General features: G+C 42.6%; 1 protein-coding gene across 1 annotated transcript in view; it reads left to right on the top strand.

Moving 5' to 3' along the window:
* Positions 1–21,025, top strand: part of LOC109031537 (ubiquitin carboxyl-terminal hydrolase 48) — a 101,733-nt gene that overhangs the window by 69,100 nt on the left and 11,608 nt on the right. Inside the window, exons 18-19 of the mRNA XM_019043101.2 lie at positions 2,517–2,645; positions 16,928–17,003. Of these exons, the coding sequence (XP_018898646.2) occupies positions 2,517–2,645; positions 16,928–17,003 (205 nt within the window). The remainder of the gene's footprint in view (positions 1–2,516; positions 2,646–16,927; positions 17,004–21,025) is intronic.

The following is a 21,025-nucleotide window of genomic DNA, read 5'->3' as shown; positions in this document are numbered from 1 at the left end:
TTGCAAGTTTAAAAGAACCTCATTGTCTTGTGTATTTTTCGCTTGATATTGCAGTTTTGCCCAAACACCACGCCTTTCGTGGACTTTTGCATTTTCAGAAAAACTGGAAAGTCAGGGAAAACATAATTCGATCATATTGATCACATTTTGACCATTTCACATTTTGATCACATTTTGATAATTTAATTCAGTATAAGCACTCTGCTCCTTTCCAAAATTCAGCATAAGCTGTGCGAAGAGTTATCTGTTCCGAAGTCGAATTCCTTCCTCCCTCCGAACTACCCAATAAGGCGGATCAAACACCAGTCGTCGCAATCCACGAATCAGTGCCGAGCCAAATCGAGCCACGCCTAATGAAGTAACGAAACGAATTCGCGGCGGTGCAAGTCCCCCCCCCCCTTCCATATCCCCTCCCCCCATCACCCGACTCCATTAATTACCACCCCCCGGAGAAAGTTCCGGGCGCGACACCGGGCAAAAAACCGCGGGCATCTTGAAGGCCCCCCCCCCTCCACGGAACCCGGGCCCGGTCGAATCCGAATAAGTTTTGACATATGAATGTATAATTTGTACGTGTGGAGGCCCGGGCCGGCGATAGCAGGCGCTTTTTGTCGCCGGGCGCGTCGGTCGCCGGGAACACTTAATCATAACACTGGTCCGGAGTGTTTCGGACAAAATGTGATTAACGGCCCCCGGGTCCGGCCGGACTAATCTGTTACATTGTTTGAATTACTCCGGGAGGGTCGGGGGCTAAGCTGCCGTGCTAAGGAAGAACGCCGTATGAACCTTCAGGCGTTGCCAAATTTCCTTTGATAAAAACCGAATTCACTGGAAAAATTGAGAATATTTTTTTCCAAAATTTTCGGGCAATTTTTCACGCAATTTAATCTAAAACATCTGAAAATTTAATAGAAAAATGTGCATATATATCATCAAAAGTAAATATTTTATCGAGGGAAATTTGGCAACCCTCGAACGTTCATACGGCGTTCTTCCTTAGCACGGCAGTAAGGGTCAGCGCAAGGTTCCGGGCGGAACGGACGTGTGAGGGTGAAAAATCTTGGCCGCACCTTCCGCATTGTTACTCCCCCCCCCCCCCCCCTCCGCGTCTTATCGGCGAATCCGGGAGCTTTCCTTATCTCTATTCATCTTCCTCCCGGATTGAGACGTGTCGAAGGGGAGGGGGGGCGCCGGCGCGCTCGAGGGTTTAATAATTAGCCGTTATTAATTGTTTCCTTGTCGAGCGACTCCTCGGGATCAAGGGGGTGCTCGGCTTCGGTTTTAGCACGGTGTCTACAGGACTGGATTAACTGGGTTTTCGGAAAGTGTCGTGATTGATTCGCAGGGTGTCTAGCATCAGGATTTTCCCGATTCTATCTGGATTTGAGGTCGATCAGGATTTAATGCCGATTTCATCAGGATTTGAGGAAAAATCGGTCAATGAATCATAATTTGAGATTTTTACATTTTGTCGACTCGCACTTGTTTTTAATCCTTAGAACTTAGTTCTTGAGTTCTGCTTTCGTCCACACTTATGCAGAAACTTTTCTCCGCAAAAAATCAGGATTTGATTAGAATTTGGAAAAATTATGAAACCAGGATGTAGACGTCAAAAATCAGGAAAAATCAGGATTTTCCAAAATTAAAAAAAACACTAGACACCCTGTGCTCACGTCGTTCCTTGCGATTTAATCGAAAAGAGCAATAAGTCCAGAAACGAGGGGCTTTGAGGGCAACGCGCGCATAAGTGCAGTTTTTGAAAATATTGAGATAGTCATGAATTCCACTAAAATGTGGCGTCCAGACGGGGAAAAACAGGGAAAATCCGGAATGAAAAATTCTAGGAAAATTCGGATAATATAGTTCAGAAACCTAGAATTTCTTCTTCTCCCGATTCCAGATTAACTTTTTCCTTTAACTTAATTCGATTTTTCTCGATGTTATCTTTTTACTGCAGTTACCGGTGACAACAAGCTTGGTGCCTCTTGCTTGATGCGCCATTCCTAATCGGATCGAGTTTATGAGAAAGGAACTGAGATCAACCCACATAAAGTTGAAATTGAGAAAAAGAGGTTTGAAGTTTTATTCCTCCGTAAGACTCCAAGTAGAAAACAAACTTTAACCCCTCTTTTCACCTACTAATTTTCTTTTTCGACTTTGAGTTTTTGGCAGGAGAAAGTATACGATTAGTGGAACCTGAAAACATTCTTAACTCAATATTTCAAAAAAGTGGGTAGATTCCTTTCTGATACATTCGGTCCAATCTGTCTCTGGTCTTGAAGCAATCCCGTTTTTCACAGACTAATTTTCTTTTTCGACGTTGAGTTTTTGGCAGTGGAAAGTATACTATTAGTGGAACACAAAAACATTCTTGACTCAATTTTTTCGAAAAAGTGGGGTTGATTCCTTTCTGATAAATTCGGTCCAATCTGTCTCTGGTCTTGAATCAATAATGTTCCAAAATTATTTCTCCTCGCTTTCATGGTGGTAATTTCGAATTCCGTTTCTTTTTTCAGATAATGCAGATGATCAGCGTTATGCCTTTCGACCAGCAGCTTTCCAAATTGAACGGCGAGCGACTGGACGACCATTCGGCAACTCTGTCGTCCGTAGGAATTTTCCCTGCAACCACGCTCCTCGTCAAGGTAAGATAATGCTTGAAGATAATGAAAATGATTCTTAAAAGCGAGGTGGAAGAAACCAAGGGTGTCACCACCGCGGTGGATGACGTCCTAAACCGAACTTTTCAAAGCTCGTTATCGCGGTCAATATTGAACGTATCTTATTATCTTTTGCTAATCTGCAGGAATCAATAATCAAAAGCACGATTCTATGACCATTTTAAGTTCTGTGAAGTTTTGAGAAAATGGGCTCAGAAGCTTCTAACCGGAAAATTTTATTGAAAGTAGCCTCCGTTCTTTGTCAAATTGCTACTAATCGCCCGAAAGACTTCATGAAATCGTTTGGATGATTTAAAATCGACTGATTTTATTTCCATTGCATAAATAGGGTACTTTTCATTTTCATGCTAGGTTATTGTTAGCCAAGACAGCCGGCAGTGATATCTACCGCATGATTTCGTGGTTGCGTTTTGGACATACACCAAACACATTTCAGGCTAGAAATTGGTAGGAGAGGGCGGCACTTTACTTGAAAGCACTGTTTTCATTGGCTCTCTTGAGGAATATTGTCACTTACTGTCTTGCCTAAAACTACGTCTTTTTTTGCGCACTTACTGCTTTCTCATGTCTCGAAAATAAGATGAATTTTGCTGTTTAGCTATTTCAGTGATTTCATCTAAAAGAGATTAGACGAATTTTGAAGGAAACTTGATTTCGAAAATTTGACACTTACTGCTCTCTTCGTTATCACGGCAGACTAGTAGGCCCATTTTCTTAAAACTTGCACTTACGTCTCTCTTGGCTATCAGGGCAGAAATGTACGAATGCCATTGTTGCCAAATGGTGAGGATCGTGACCGGCCACGATGCGAGACTCCGAAATCGCGATGATCGGGAAGCGGGAAAAGCGATGAGGCAGGGAAGACGGGAGCCGGGAGCGCGGACACCGGTCAGACACTCGCCAGACGCGAACGGGTTCCTCGGCAGTCGATCACCCTCCCTCCCTTTGTTATTTCGCGTTTTTCTCGGCCGCGTTTTTTTTCTTTCCTTTTTTTCCGCCGGTTCTTTCCCTCTCGAATGTCGCGAGTTATGAAACATTTATTAGCAGAGCAGCTGGCCGGCTCGGAACGTGCCTCTCATATGAAGCGCCGCCGCCGCGTCCGTCGCGCACCAGACACCGCCGCCCGAGCCAGCTCCGCGGTGGCTTACCGGCTGACCGCTACGGGTCCATCCTCGCCCCCGAATCATCGTCCACGGAGCCGCCGCGCCGCTTACGGAACGCCCAAAATTCAGTGCTGTGACCATTAAGTTACGTAGAAAGAAGTAGACAAAACAGGAACAAATATGATGGTCGTGGGCGGAGATGGAAAGTGAAATTTCATCAAACTTCCAAAGGCTCGAATAAGTGTCACAAAATTTGAAATGTATTAATTTTTTCCGGAATTATCAATGGAGTTGTTGCATGTGTGAGGAATTAGCGATTTGGCTGTTGATTCTTATGTAAAAGTTCGCGAGAAACACGATGGTGCCACTGGTTTTCTCTGAGATCAACTCCCAAGTTCAAAAAAAGCTCTCAAGTTGCGGCCAAAATGGAGGGTATATTCCACCATACCCTGAGAGTCCACGTCTACATCAAGACAAACTCTCCATGCAAAGATAGGGAGCAAATACATTATTGACAGGGCTGCCACTTTATTTGGGCACTCCAAAACTGAAAACACGGCAACCCTGCTAATGTATTTGCTCTCTGTCTTGCATGGAGAGTTTCTCTTGACATAGACGTGGACTCTCAGGATAGCGTAGGATATCTCCTCCATTTTAGCCTCAACTTGAGAGCTTTTTTTTGAGTTTGGGTAGTTGATTTCAGAGAAAACCAGTGGCACCATCGTATTTCTCGCGAACTTTTACATAAAAATCATATCAGTCAAATCGCAAATTCCTCACACATGCAACATCTTCATTGAATCTTTGGAGATTTGGAAGCGTTTCAAATGGTTTTCTCGTTGATGCAGCAGTTTTATGCTACCTTACTGAGGTGCTACACGAAGGGGGGGGGGGAGGCGGAGGGGAGTTTAGAGTGATGCGCCCCAACTCAACCTCTAAACCAAACGAAAACATTTGCAACGTGTGAATGTTTTTGGCTTGGGGTAAAAAATTTCAAAATCTGGACCACCCCGCCCCACCACTCAGGTGTTTCTTGGCCTCCTGAATGCATCCCCAAAAATTTTTGTGAAGTTTCACGTGAATAAATTTCACAACATTTTCTATCTCTGGTAGTGAGTGATAGGACCGTAGGTCTGTATTCCCAGAGTTGTTCTCACAGTAATTTCTCCTTTCACAGCTCCTTTTCCTAGGAGGCCCTGAACGGTTTACGTTGTCATAACAGGGTGTTTATTAAAGGAGCCTCGACCATATCATCTAAAAAAATACTAATTTTGCGAACCTCGAGTAGAATTTAGTATTGTATAGCTGGAAATGAATCCTCCCAAGAGATTACAATGATTTGCCGCTAAATCATTCGCCACTTTTGAATATTTGATGAAAGTCACTTTTTCCAGTGTGCACTGGAAAAAAAAAAAACACATTGGATCTAGAGTCTAGACTCTTAAAAACATCGACAAGAAAAAATATTCTTGATTCAATCAGATTTAAGCTTAAATCAAGAACCAAGCCTCTTAATTTGAGCGGATTTCCTTTTGATTTAAGATTAAATCTGATTGAATCAGGAGTATTTTTTCTTGTCAATGTTTTTATGAGTCTGGAATCTAGATCCAATGTGTTTTTTTTCCAGTGTGTGTATGCCGTTAAATCACGTTTACGCGTGTTTTTGAGGTTTTTCAAAAATGTTTCAAAAGTACAACGACGAAATCAGGAGAAGAAATGTTTGGACCCCTTTGACAACAACGTGGACGTTTTCGTGTACAGCGCATAAACTTTCATCTGCGACGTCGCTGTGGAACCTCCGCTCGGACCTCATGCATATGGATTTCGGCTCCTTTGTCGACTGCCAGATCTGGTTTTTTTAAAGCTTCCTATTAATTTATTCGCACGTTCGGACGTTCCTATCGACGCGAGGATACTCGGAAGAGGATCATTGCTTAAGTGTTTTTAATACTCGCGCAGATGAGACTCGATATCTTACTACCATTCTCGATTTAGCAAGTTGGTCACATCTGCAAAAGTGTAGGGAAAAACGTTCTATCCGCTCAAGGCCACCCAAGAGGCTATTTTAATTCTAATCTTCCATTGTGCTGGCTTGTGCTACAGAATTTGCCCCAAACTCTGCCCTCCCACCACTTAATTTAACCCAAATGCTCACGCTGAACAGATAGGTTTTTTTTTTAAAATAAGGGTAATAATGTAGATATGACTGGTTTATTTTTCGCTATCGAGTTTTATGTCAGAGAAATAAAACCACTGTACACGGGAGTATAAATGGGATGCCTCAAGATATCTCATTTAGCCATTTGGGTCACATTTAGCAATTTGGAACCATAATTTCCGGCTCAGTTGAAAAGCAACGTATGTACCATCAATTTCCCTACGCACATAAGTGTTTATATGGAAGAATCAGGAATTGTAGTTCCTAATTGCAAAATGAAGTCTATTTCTCCGGGGTCACACTTAATCTTTTGTCATGCTATAAAGTTAATTATACCAACAATGTTTTTTTAAAGAAATTAAAACTATTATAATCTTTGATTTGAAGAAATTAGTTTTGGCTCAAAACAGTTTTCTCCAATTTAAAACAAATATGAGCCTATGGACAAGATCTTAACCACACTAGGGAAAAAAACACATTGGATCTAGAGTTCAGACTCTTTAAAACATTGACAAGAAAAAATACTCTTGATTCAATCAGATTTAAGCTAAGATCAAAAGAAAATCCGCTCAAATTAAGAGGCTTGGTTCTTGATTAATTTAAGCAAAAATCCGATTGAATCAAGAGTATTTTTTCTTGTCGATGTTTTTAAGAGTCTGGACTCTAGATCCAATGTGTTTTTTTCCAGTGCAGACAAAAGCATCACGTGTTTCCTCTTCAAAATCTTACGGAGAAAATGATTCTTCGAACGGGAAGTTGCAAGTCATTTACATTGTTGCCATTTTACCAATGTTATGACCATGAGAAGCAGTCGATTCTTCAAAGAAAGATCGATATACAGGGTGCTAGTAACGAATACCCTAACAATCGATTCTGTACCATAGCTTTAAATGCGGAAATATCGGTAATCGATCATTGACGCCTCTGCTTTTCTCATGGGGGCCCCGGCGGCGAGGGCGAGGTCGCGGGAACCTCGGGGGAGCTGCGGCCCCGGGCCCATGAGTCATTCGGGGCCCATAAAATCGCGGAGCCCTCACTCCCATCGACAGGGCGACACGCAACCCGGACGCCCCGTTCTCCGGCGGAGGAGGCGGGGGCGGGAGCCGCAGCGCGGTCGGGAAGCGGCATAGGTGATGATAACCGGGGGGTGTCAGTGTCACATGTTGCGACCTCGCCAGCGTTGCAACGCCGTCCTCCAGCCCCTCAGAAATAATGTTTTATTTCTCAATACACATAATTGCCTCTACACAGTTAAAATTTCCGTGTGTATGCACGGAGAGACAAACTTCGTGCATGAGACCCGAAGTTGAGGTCTTATGGACCTCTGAAGTTTTCTGATCACTCATCCGAAAACTTGAGGTCGAGCTGCCGAAGTTCGAGTCAGACATCGAGGCACCCCGGTATATACCGGAGTACTTCAGATGTCAGATGAATTTAGGCAAAAATCAACCTAGAATACTTTATTATGCGCACTTTTATTCAGTTACCGCCCTACATTTGAATTTCAAACTTGTCCCGATTTTGCCGCCAATCTCCAGCCAATAGTTGAGGTGGTTGAAAAGAAGCTTCAATTTTTGCTTTTAGCGCCCCGTCTTTTTGTCTTTGGCTCATACTAGAGTCCCTTTATTCTGAGAGTCAAGGCAATGTGAATCCATTTCTGACTGGTTACCGTGTTTTAGGCCTCCACTGTGTCACAAACGGGAATAACGATTACATTTTCACCAATTACAAAGATTATAACGTAGAATGGACCCAGGAATAACGGGTTCGACAAGGAACAAACGAAATGAGAGAAGGAACGGAGAATGGAGTTTGAGAATGGGCCGATCAAAGATTACGAAAAACGTTCAATTTGTGTAATCTTTTTCCCGTTTGTGACTCCATGAGGGGGTGTTGTCTTGACTCTCAGTATAAAAGGACTCTAGTTCATACCGGAGATTTTCCCTAAAAGCGGGCAACCCTGGGCGCCGCGGAGAGGCGAAAAGGCCCCCTCGAAGATTTATAAAAGTCCCAGCCCCGGGGCTCCCCGCGACTCGGGGGCGCTTCCCACGGCTTCCCCCGAACTCCACCGCGCAACATGTGCACCGCGGTTATGAAACGCACCAACGCAGCGGCAACGCACGGCGAGCGTCGCGTTTCCCCGACAAATCTGTCGTCGGCCCGCGTCTCCCCCGACGCGACCCCAGAGCCACGGATCTTCTCAGAATCTATCAAAACACAGCGTCAAAGGGTTGTCAAAACTCGGGAGCGGAGCAATTAGGCTGCAACCGTAGAAGTCGTAAAACGCCATGAACCGCTAATGAGCCCCAAGAGAGAGCTCCATCGTGTCGAGGAAAAGCCGCAGTGCTCCGTAAGGTTCATATTGGAGGTGAGAGGTTTTTGCTCTTGTTCGGAAGGGCAGTGGCGGGTTCCGTGTGAAGAAGATTCCGCAACCTATTGAGGGAAGTGGCGTCTTGGTTAATTTTTAGGTTCTCGGCGAAAGCTTCTTTGATGAGTACTTCGACACTTCATACGCGGTTTTCGGGAAAGGTCTCTCAAAAAATAAGGAACTACTTTTTTTTTTGGGGGGGGGGGGGGTGGGGGGGGGCTGATGTATGGAAGTTCCCATCTGCGCTGAAAAGCAAATGGGCCTGTTGCAAACTTTAGCCGGAGCAGAATGGAAGTCACTCTAACAAAATGTGGCTCAAAAATCCCGATGAGCGCACCGGGAAAGTCTAAAATACAATCCTAGCTTCACAATTTGCGTAAGAAAGACGCGATTTTCTTAAACTTCCCGCTTCAAAAACGATACCACGGCCCAGGGAATCATTTCGTAGGAGGAATCGTTCCGTCCAATCCTCTCGCACTAGGATGCTACACAGTATTCAAAATTACTGACGTTTCCACGCGCAAATCGTGAGAAAGCACCGTGGTCTTTATCAACGCAAGGAAAATATAAATACAAACACGCCGGTTGAAAAAATACCGTCTCGACACGCGTGTTTCTACTGGTTGGCGTCGACCATGTTGAATATTGCGTAGTGCTCTTAGTGCGCAAGGCGTAAGGGTTGGATGGAACGACTCCTCATACGAAATGTTCACCACTGCCGTAGTAAGTTTTCTGAAGCGGGAAATTTAAAGAAATGCATATTTCTTACGTAGATTGTGAAGTTAAGAGTGTATTTTAGACATTCCCGATTCGCTTATCGTGATTTTTGAGCCAATAAAATAAGGAACTTTCCTTTTTAAGCTCCAGCTAAAGTTTGCATCAAGCCAATCGGATTACATTTTGCAATCATCAACCGCTATCTCTGGCTCTTTTATAAAAACCCATTTCTGCATAGGGAATTCAATGGCATATATGCATTTTCTAAAATGAGCCAGAAATAGTGGTTCCTTATCGCAAAATGTGGTCCAATCGTACGTTTGTTTTCTCATAAATGAGTCAAAAATATTGGTTTCTCAATCTAGAATCAAGTCCGAACGATTCGCGTGAATCGGCAACGAGGATAGGCGAGCGATTAAATTATAAGGAGGCCGCTTATCTACATCTTGAGCTTCACCTCGGGCGCGAATCGAAAACCGCTCAACCGCAACCGCAGCCCGCGCGCTCTTACGCGGTTTCTGACCCGCGGCCCCTCGCCGTCGGACCCGTAAATCATGGCGAGGAAAGCGGAATATTAAAATGAACCGAACTAATAGGAACTCAACTGCCGGCTCCGAAACGGAACCTCCGCCCCCGTCCCCCGCTCCCCCGGCGGGCGATAAATCAAGGGATCGGCGGGATCGACGCGCGCGGAAAGAGACGCAGACTCCCCGGCCCCGGGCGATAAATTAGCCCCCGGGATAAGAAATTTGTCTATTCGGTTCCTGCTCCCGGGTCGGGCCGGGGATGTGCATTCTGCAGAATCAGGATAAACAGGAAAGCGCCGTCCGAGACACCGATGGAGGGGGTGAGGGCGCCCGTCCTGACCGATCTTCCGTTTCGGGGATGCCGATTCGTCCGGGGTACGGTTTCCCTGAAATTTTCAGGAGGACGAGGTGGTAACCAGCGGTACCATTCCATGTCCGTCAAAAGTTCCGGGATGCGAAAATTTTTTGTTCCAATTTCTCCCATTCCTTGATTAATGATTGTCAAAAGTTCCGAGAAACTTTCGGGAAATGCAAACAATCCGGAACATTTCGGGAATTTCAAAGTTCCGGGAAAAATTCAGGAAAATCTTAAAAGTTTTTTTGAAAAGAACTTCTTCTCAAAAAGAAATTTTTCGTTCCAATGTCTCTTATTCCTTGATTGTCTAAAGTTCCGGGATTCTTTTTATATTTTTTTTCAAAATTTTCAAGAAAATTCCGGAAAGCAAACGATTTGGAACATTTTGGGAATTTCAAAAGTTCCGGGAAAAGTTCAGGGATATCTCAGAAGTTCCGAAATTCGGAACTAGTTCCGGAAAATAGGAGCAACGGTGGTAACAGTCGGAATGAACCTACTCTGTTTAAAAATCGAGGGATGAAATTCGATGCTGGAGTCTGACAGGGTGTCTACCGACAGTAAAACCGGAAAATATCAGGAAATTTGATGTCATCACGCTATAAAAGGAAAATATCAGGAAAATCGGTCGTGGATCAAGAAATTTCGAAATCGTTCAAAGCGTTTTCGAACCACATGCAGTTTAGCACGTGAAAAAGTGAAACATTTGATAAGATTCTTCAAACTTTGTTGTTCGTAAAATCAAACGGAGTTGGAATTCCCTAACATCATGCCCTATAAGTATCGAAAGGAAGCAACGCTTTTATCGATTGATTCTACATATACTCCATTCCCAACAAGGCAAATTCCATAACGTTGAACAGTAACCTTGTTTTTTATCCGATAAAATCTTACTCAATGGTATGAAATCTTACGAGCAACGCTGAACGCGTAACACCTGAGGTGCGAAACGCTCGGGGGGGGGGGGGGGGGCAAGCGAAGCGATCAGGTGGCGTAGCGTACAGCCCCCCCCCCCCTTCCCCAGCCTAGGTAAAAATGGAAGGACACCCCAGGTTTTGGAATTTTTCCGGGGATAGGGGGAAAAATAAGGGGATGAAGAAAATTTAGAATTCTACTCGCCATGGACAAGACCGACGGTCACGTATAAAAACAAGATGCAAAAAAGTGATATGAAAAACTTTGAAAGGGGGTTAAAAAAAATAAAATTCCTTCTCATCTGATGACGCGGCAACAGCCGCCTCTTTGTTAACGATGTGGCGAAAGGAGTAAATCGTGTGCGAATATTTCCGACAACCCTGTCGCTTAGCTCCTTTGTGCTCGCTTCATCAAATTTACTCCGCCCTCCTCCGCTTTTCGCCTACAGTTGCCCCTCAGTTTTGATTCCGTCGCATAAATCACGCGTGGCTAAAAGGATCTTTGTTTTATTAGAGAATCGGACTTGAAGTCCGCGCGAATCTGTGCCAGCAGGTTACATCGGTGAACCTCCTTTGCGAAGGTTCCGCAAATTAAATTCACCTCTAGCATTCGCAGAATGTCTACAGGGCTCGGAATTCCAGTAAAGTTGGGGAAAACAGAGTTTTTGGGTAATTTCATGAATAATGCATTTTCTTTTAATTTTGAAGCAATTTTTCTCCCGCCTTGCAAAAGTGACTTAAGCATCTGGAAGGTGCACTGTATTAAAACTTAGGTAATCTTGCCCCGAAACTACGGTTTTTATAATTTCAATCCGTTACAGCTCCGGTTTGGTCTGATATTTCGTTGTTTTCTATACGAGGGAACGTAACTCCATTCCAAGTTTGCACAGTAAATTAAAAGAAACCTCTAATTAATTTTTAACAAAAATATGACTGAGAAATTCCTATCCAAAACTTTGCTGATTTTTGCGCATAATCAGAGGATAAATCAGTGAAATTTTTGTAGAAAAAAACGCTCAAAAGGTTATAGGTTCCTTGTAAAAATCCAATTTGCAATGTAAAAAATACATTCAAAAGATTATAGGTTCCTTGTGATAATCTTTGCAATTTTAAAATGTAGTTACGTTTTTTCGTCTGAAAAACAAAGATTTTGACATTTTTCGTGCCAAATTATTCAGACACTTCTCCTAACGCCAAGCAGTAACATCAATTTCTCAACGCGAGTGTTCCAACATTGAAGCACCTTTTTACGAAGACCGGTCGCAAACGAACTACAGCAGCTCCAGTTTCTGCGCTCAATGGCGGCAGTGACCAAGTCTTTTATAGCCAATCTCCTTTGCTAATCCTGACACCATGCGTGGCCTCCCCCTAAGTTGACTTACCTCGTAGTCAGATCCTGATGACTCCGACCATCTCCGATCCAACAACGGTACTAGATGCTCAGCTGACGCCAAAAATTTAAGGTCAAAATGAAATTACCGCAGCCGATGTCGCTCGTCGTTTGTCGAGAGTAAAAATAGGCCAGGACCCCGTGCTCATCCCGAGTTTGCGGTTTTTGCGGTTTGTCCTCTTAGCGTCCAAGGTGAACTTCATTTCGGGATCAGCATCGCATCCGTCTCTATGCTCGGCACCCCCAACAATCGGTCGTCTCGTAAAACATAAACGTATATATAGACTCTATTAGTGCCACGTCACAGTCGGTATCGATTGTATCGAACTGGATCCAAACAATCAAACATAACCTTACTATTCAATATGAAACTAAAGAATTTCAGAGATAATTCGCCCAGTTTGAGAAAAAAGTTGTGTTAGAGACAGCTCTTTTAATCGCGGAACGTTCCCGCATTGTTAAGTTGACGGGATAAAGCAGTTTCAGAAAGGTGAAAATACCCACGAGGGCCACCATGATTTAGGCCACTCCTATGCCACTCCAGTTTCTTGCCTTTTGACAGTGAAATTCTGGGAGGGAGGTGTCAAGATGAGGTTATGTTTGATTGTTTGGATCCAGTTCGATACAATCGATACCGACTGTGACGTGGCACTAATAGCGTCTATAGGGAAAGGAGCCTTAGTGCCATGAAACTTGAAATTGAGATGCATAGGGAAAGGGACCTTAGTGCCATGAGTCTTGAAATTGAGATATGCTCAATGGCTTGGCGTGCTTTATCGATTTATCTGGCATTTAAACCCATGAGCGTTTGTGTGCATCTAGAGTGCTTGTAGAGCATCCGAGTTTTTTTAATGTACAATTTTTTAATTTTTTTTTTTTAAATCCACAAAGTTCAAACTGTACGAGCGAAAGCAGATGGGTTTCCTCTCTCAACGATTCGCTAAGTCAATAGACCGCCCAGTGGGCTTTAAACTATAATTTAATCCCCAAAAACAAACAGAGATAATCTGATGGGTGGTTGTGGGTTTTCGGCAATGATAGCACGAGACATCCGTGCACGGTGTATAATTTGATTTCGCAGATAGCGAACTTGCTCAGAACCTCGCGAAATTATTTGCGAATCGGATATCTTAAATTATAGATGAGCAAATGAGTCGATTTCGCTGATCAATAATTCGTAGCGGAAGGCGTGACGTATCGAATTCACTGTAATTTGTCCGTTTTATAATATGAATTTAGTGCCTCCCCCGGAACTATTCGTTGCGTTATCTGTCTCTTGTATTACCCCCCCCCCCCATTTTTACGTCATAGATAGGCAGATCGAATGCGGATTAAGAGGAATCGGGTAGGTATTAGCAGTTAGCAGAAGGGACTTTACAGGAGAAAAGACTGAAGTTGAGAAGGTCATATGAAGGTATATTTTCACATAAAGAATACTCAAATGTCAAAAAAAAACTAATTTCAACCAACTTCGTGTGTTTTGTCTGTTTCTTTAGTCCAAGGAATGAAATTTTGCCTGAAAATTACGGTGTATCTTGTATTTCACTGCTGGTTAGACAGAACAATTTATTTATTTAAACATGCTCGGAACAGTTTATGTTCCGTACTAATTTTCTGACTAATTTCGACCACGGTTGCATTGCACCGATGGAATTGGTTTTTTTTTTTATATCGACTAAATCAGACTTACTATATAGCTAAACAATTGTATATAGGTATACAAGGTATACCTTTATACAATTGTATAAAGGTAGTTAACTATCAAGTGTAATTCGCAATTTCCTGGTACATTATACCTACCAAGGTTATCTAACCCGAACTCTTTCTCTTTTTTTCTCAGTGTTATTTCAAGCATTTTTTCCGGTGGCAGTAATCCTGCTTGAACGTTTATCATCTTGGAATCTACTCATAAATTTTAGTAGTTTTACTTATAATGTTCAAATTAGGATCAATTTTAACTCGAGAATCCCGACAACAGAGCATTGTTGAAAACCTAGAAAAGAAAAAGATCCCTTCGAGGAACATGATTCTAATTTTAAGAGATTTTTAGTATGGGATCTCTTTAAGGCGACGACCTGTAAAATAACGGGTATAAAATTGTTTCGTCAGGATTTATGCTTTTCGCCCTTTGATCCGAAAGAAAATGCCAGAATAGGCGAGAATGAGCATGTTTATCCGGATTTTGCCATCAAATAGTATAAAAACCTTTCAAAATACCTCCATCCTCTTACTCAGCCAGCAGACTTGTTCAGTATTTCCATCGTCATAATGACTTAAGTTACCGAGGTTTCCAATCGCAGAAGGTTTAAAAAACGACTTTTAATTACAACCCCTAGATACCTCCACTTGCACGATTTCGAAAATCAAACCGCGTGGAATGAGGAGTGGATTAACGCTCGATGATCTTAACCCCTTAATGATGAAATACGACACATCATTTAGTTGTCACCTCCTCTTTGTAGAGTAGAAGCTCTCTTCTTCATTGTTGCCAGATCAACGATAGAATGAGTCAGTCGTCCTTTTTATAAAAGCATGCATTCATGGTTTACTGTGGTTCACAAGGAACTTACTTCACACACAAACCATAAAGGTATCACGCAGTCGGTAACATAGGGGTGGTATAGCACAGTCGTTCCTACCCCGGCTTATTTCTTCAGAAGGCGTGTCTACATACACCGAGTCACATTAAGTCTGACTCAAGAAAAAGAGGTTTGAAATTTTATTTTAGAAGTATTCATAAGACTCGGAACGACTATTTGCACGTTAAAATTAATTTGTTTCTACTTTAAATTTTTGATAAGGGGAGAAAATTTACGACTAATCGAATTCATAGGTATTCCTAACAGGGCCGGATTTACCTACTTGCCGCCCATGGGCCGCCTGTATTTTGCCGCCCCCTTCTCATTCGTTGTGAGACATCAATAAAAACCATCAAGTGAACGTGCTAGCGGGGTTGGGGTGCATAAGACGCCTTTACTCGTGTTGGAAACATTTTTGGGAGAGCCCTGTCAACACTACTAGCAAAAATTCACCGAACTTTGCGCGAACGTTAAGTTTCGTAAACCTATCTCTGCGTGGACAAGGCCTTCCATTCATAAGAAATGAACGAAAAAATTATGAAGGAACAAACATAAATGTGGTTTAATGATTTTAACTTCCGCCGCCGCGCCGCGCAGACCGCACCGTATTTTGAGCAATGCGTGAAGTATTCACGCAGTCTTGTAGACGCTATGCGTTTCACGCTGACCGCACTGTGTTTGGCGCAATGCGTGAAGTATTCATGCAGTCTTGTAGGCGCTATCCGTTTCTCGCTGACCGCAATGACCGCACTGTGTTTGATGCAATGCGTGAAGTATTCGTGCAGTCTTGTAGGCGCTTATATGTGTTACTTGTCCATCGCCGCACCGAGGGCTTCTCTTTTTCATCTCATGTTCTCGTCATCATTTCCCTCTAAGTCGCGCCGTTCCGGGCCAAATTGCGTGTTTGGTTTCTCTCTTAACTCGACTAATGAAAGGTGCTGTCTCTTGTATCACTTAGAGACGGCAAAATTAGAAATTACCATACTCTCAGGAAATGAGAGATTTTTTCGTCTTTTCTCGTTTGTATTTTTTTTTTAAATCCGATTTTTTTTTCATACCTACACGTAAAAAAATTGCAAATTTCTGCCGCCCCTTAGATTTGTCGCCATGGGCCGCGGCCCATGTGGCCACCCCCTTAATCCGGCCCCGGTCCCGAAAGTAAAAGCTTCCACCATGGCGAAGATACCAGTGTCTGATCTTGGCAATCTGGCAAGCGTGGCCGCGTTTTGCCCCCGGATTCTTGACAAATGTTGACGCGGAATCCGGTGGCGGTGGCGGTGAATCGGTCCCCGAAGGTTCGTCGCTTCCAACACCTGTTGAGCGCTCCCGCGCCTACAGCGCCCGCTCAACCGGTGGGAAAACTTCGGGAGAGATGTATTTTCGGCGGCAGCTCGGAACGTCACTGAGGGGAGCCCGGGAGCGCAACGTATCTCTCCGAATTTTTGAGCGTTGACACACCTACCTCCTCCCCCCCCCCCCCCAAAAAAAAAAAAAATGTCTTCCAGTATTCATAATTATTTTCAATTTAGAAAGAAAGGAACAGAGAAACTCTGATTTTTTTTTTTTTATTATTTTGACTTGAAGCATCGTTCGTCGACAAAATGTGGGTTTTTGTAAGTTAAGTCCGTGCGGACGTAACTTAAAGTCAGTTTTTTGAGTGAAAGTTACGTTGTTTTGCTATCGGTAAGTTAAAATTAAAATACCAATAACAAAACAACGTTTCTATAACCAAGGGGAAAAAATGGTCGACAAGAAACGACGTTTATGGTCAAAATAACATCTCAAGAATGAATTTTTCCGTGAACGCTAAAAATGTGACCCGGATACTGTGTATAATGTACAGGACAGAATATTGGAATAGTGCCGGGTCTACTCTATTCTGAAAGGATATCAAAGCCAGAAACGCATGAATTTAAATTTTGAGTTACAAAATGAACTCGAATGGGTTTCAGCGCAAACCTGAAGAGGGTGAGGGTTTTGCCCACTGTGGTGGATTTAGATAACGTAGCTGCAGTGATAAAAATATTTGTGTTCTTGTGATACTTTTGGTTAATATAGGAAGTGAAACATGAACCAATACAAATTTTGTGTTGTTTTATGTATCCGTGCTCATTCTTTTCTTATCTTTTTTTTTGCAGTTCAATGAAAGTGCAGGAGGCGATGCAAGCACGATGGAGTTCGTTTCTTCCGCTAAAGTAGAAGCTGGATTCAAAGGTAAGCTCCTGTCTTATGACTCATTACAACATATTTTTTCAGTCCTTTTGTATTTCTTATCAAATCTCTCTACACTATTACAAATTTTGAAGTGAAATTTTGTGTCGGAGTCTGTACAGCGCCGAAAAACCTCGAGTGATATGAATGCAAAGTGGAAGCTTCTCTCCTTACGAAGTGACTTGCACCATTACGGAGTGGAATTTATTCTTTTACGGTGGTAATTTCACTTCGCATTCCTACCACTCCGGGGTTTTGGGCGTTTTATGGACCGATTCCGGCACCTAATTTTACTCCTCGATTTTGAACAGTGTACCTGTTCAAAAAAAACACTTCGTTCAATAACGCGATAAGGTTGTTTTTCCAAGCACATACAATCAGGGAAAACCGGGAAATATCAGGGAATTTTAAAAAGTCGGGGAAAAATTGTTAGGTCACCTTTATTCGCTGTCTAGAATGGGTTCGACGTTTCGATCAACGCATTTTGCCCGAAAACTATTTCTGATAATTTCTTGCTAACACTGGAAAAAAACACATTGGATCTAGAGTCCAGACTCTTAAAAACATCGACAAGAAAAAGTACTCTTGATTCAATCAGAACCTAGTTTAAATCAAGAACCAAGCCTTTTAATTTAAGCTGATTTCGTTTTGATTAAAAAAAAATACGATTGAATCAAGAGTATGTTTTCTTGTCAATGTTTTCAAAAGTCTGGACTCTAGATCCAATGTGTTTTTTTTTTTCCAGTACTGGCATATCTTCAAGTGTCAGAGAAGTCCACCAAAATGTCGGAGAAATCAGGGAATTTCATCCTCTAAATTCTGTGGCAATCCTATTATCGTTTTTGAAAGGACGACGGGACTTTTTTCCAGTTCATCGCGGGGTCCGGGAGACATTTCGTCGGTGCGCGGGACGTCTCGCAGTCTTGGATTTATGTCCCCGGTCGGGTATTCGGTGGGGAAAATTCCCGACCGGTCCCGATAGCTCCCGTTCCCGGCGAGTTGAAAGGAAAAGTCGCGACACCTGAAACTTGAAAGAATCGAGAGCCGCATGGCGGTGGAGCCGTCGACCCACAATCATCAGCGACGTGAGTCCGCCCCGGTCGCGGCTCCAGACGCGAGGAATATGATGTACGGTGGCAGGTCGTAATTGCCACATGTCGATCGGAAATCCATTCCCCACCTCCCCTCTTCTACCCCTTGCTCTATGCGACCTTGAAGGATGACGCGGAAATTCCTCGATTCTATTTTTCTCAGGGTGTCTGCCGCCCGTAAAAACTATGGGAATATAAAGTTTTTCGATGTTATCAGGAAAATGTCATACTTTTTTATGTTATTAGGAAAATGTAATATTTTCTTATATGTTATCAGGAAAATGTCATAGTTTTTTATGTTATCAGGAAAATGTCAAATTTTTGATGTTATCAGGAAAATTAAAATAATGTTGCTTGATGTTATCGGGAAAATGTCAGATTCTTCGATGGTATCCAGAAAAAAAAACAGGAAAATAGGTCATGCATCAGGAAATTCTGAGTGCTTCAAGCATTTTTCGAACATTTCGTTTCATTTCTTAAGTGGCATTTTTCGACGGAAAAATGGCGAAACTTTAAATTAAGTTGCGATTTTTTGGTGATGAAATTGCTAGGTTCATCAACATCAACCTGTCAGATTTTTCGTCGTTATCAGGTAAAATCAGGAAAATAGGTCATAGGTAGAGAAATTCTGAGTGCTTCGAGGATTCTTCAAACATTTTGATTCTTTTTCCCAAGCAGTATTTTTCAACGGAAAAATCGCGATACTTCAAATCAAGTTGCGATTTTTTGGTGATTAAATCGCTAGGGTCATCAACATCTAAGCGATTTTTTGATGATGAAATCGCTAGGTTCATCAACAGCTAAGCGATTTCCCTCACTGTTGATTCGATTGAATCGAAATTTTATCTCAATTTATCACGATATATTGTCCGATAATACTGCGATAAATTGCCATCAGTACAATTTCGATTTTTTTTTGCAAATTAATGCGATGTAATCGAGATTTATCACAATCTTTTTATCATCCGATAATTGTCGATAAAAGTGCTATAAATCGATGTCGATAAAATCGCGATATATTCTCCGATCTAATTTCTTAAATAAAACGAGCTTCAATTTACATATTTGAGCGAAAAATTAGGAAATTTCGTCTATAATATCAGAAACTCAATTTCGAAAATTTGCCACTTACTGCTCTCTTTACCATCACGGTAGAATACTCAATAGGTAATCTGGATGATGACGTCTTTGAGAAAAGCGTCCACGGTGACTGTCTCCGATCTTATTTCTTAACTAAAACGAGCTTCAATTTACATATTTAAGCGAAAAATTAGGAAATTTCGTCTATATTATCAGAAACTTCGAAAATTTTACAATTACTGCTCTCTTCGCTATCACGGGAGAATACTCAATAGGTAATCTGGATGATGACGTCTTGGAGAAAAGCGTCTACGGTGAGCGGAGGTGGGGAATCTGGGAAGCGGCTCGGCGAGGGGCCAGGAGCGGCCGAAGAGGAATCCGAAAGATTCGCAGGCGGCGATTAGAGATTCCTCGGGATCGGGAATCGGGATCGCTATTGGAATCGGATCGGAAATAAATCCGAGCGATGCTCATGTACGGCGGCTCTATCACTCGACAGCCTGATTGATCTTAACTATGAGCGAAATGTCCTGTCCTCCTCTCGTCCGCGACCCTGTCAATGCCGCCGCCGCCGCCGGACTCCACCGCTAGACCCGACCCCGGGTCCCCAGCGGGCTGATTATTGAAATCGATGGATAAAGCTGTAGACAAAGGAGACGTACGGAGTATAGAGCGATCCTTTTGGTTGACATGGTTGGTTCTTATAGACTAAGGAAGAAAATGATGGACTAACTGTCGGGTCTTTGGTAGGTTGCCGTTAGTTAGTCTACCTACCTCCTATGTACATTGCCACCACCCGCTTCCACCAATAGGATCCCTCCAAATCCCTTTTGTCGTTTTTGTCTATAGCTTTGTCTATCAGTTTCAATAATCGGCCTGCAGATGTGACCCCAAGTGGGTGAGAAACGAGAATATACTCCTGTCCATCCTTGAAAATTGGTCTTTCAGTCTTTTACTGAGGGCGATGAGAATGGTTCAGGGGCTGGAGGTCTAAAAACCGGGAAATTCAGGGATATTCTGACGTATCTACGTCACCAGGGTGTCTACAAGTCCGGATAGTCCGGAAATTGTACTGATTTTTCAAGGGCGGTCCGGAAGTCCTGAAAAAGTGCTGAAATTCCGCAAAGAGGTCCGGAATTTTTGTTATTTTTGTCGCAATTCGAGGGAGAAATTCAAATTTTTGTAATTCATCGAATTTCGTCAAATGTAGGTTCTGAAAAAGCACTGAATTTTACTGTTGAGGAGGTACTGAATTTCTTCGGAATGCACTGAAAAAGTACTGTAAAAGTGCTGATTTTTGGCCTACCTGTTTTAATAGACCCTCTGACCACTGATCAGCCAACTGTTTACCCTCTATGGTCTTTTTATAGCTTGTCATCTTTAAATCAGCTTTTCTGAATGCCCTTTTCAGCTATTCGGGTGCCAATCAGATCCTCGACAACCCCTTTTGAATTCCTCACGGAAAATAACGCGGGACATCAAAACCATATATTTTTTGTTCAAATTCAGCCGATTTTTCGCAAAAAAGATGTCCATGACCGATGTTTTGAGGATCTGGCGTTTCTATCGATGTATAATACATTCCATTTTCTCCAAACATCATAGATCTTGATTTTTTGGAATGTTTTGATTCTAGAATTCGACAAAAAAAAATGGTTTCCATTTCCCGTGTAATTCTCTATGAGGAATTCAAAAGTGGTCGTAGGGTGTGTGATTCGCTGGAAAGAAGCGCTGGAAGATCTGGTGGTCCCTCACTTTCCCCATTCAATGTGGGGTCTTATTTTTTCTTTGGAGTTTAGTTTTAGTAAATAATAGAAAAACACTAATAAATGGCTCGAACTTCATGTAACAAGG

This window comes from Bemisia tabaci, chromosome 4 (genome assembly GCF_918797505.1).
Source record: "Bemisia tabaci chromosome 4, PGI_BMITA_v3".
NCBI lineage: Eukaryota > Metazoa > Arthropoda > Insecta > Hemiptera > Aleyrodidae > Bemisia > Bemisia tabaci.
The sequence above is the reverse complement of the archived record's forward strand: the minus strand, read 5'-3'. Positions and strand labels throughout refer to the sequence as shown.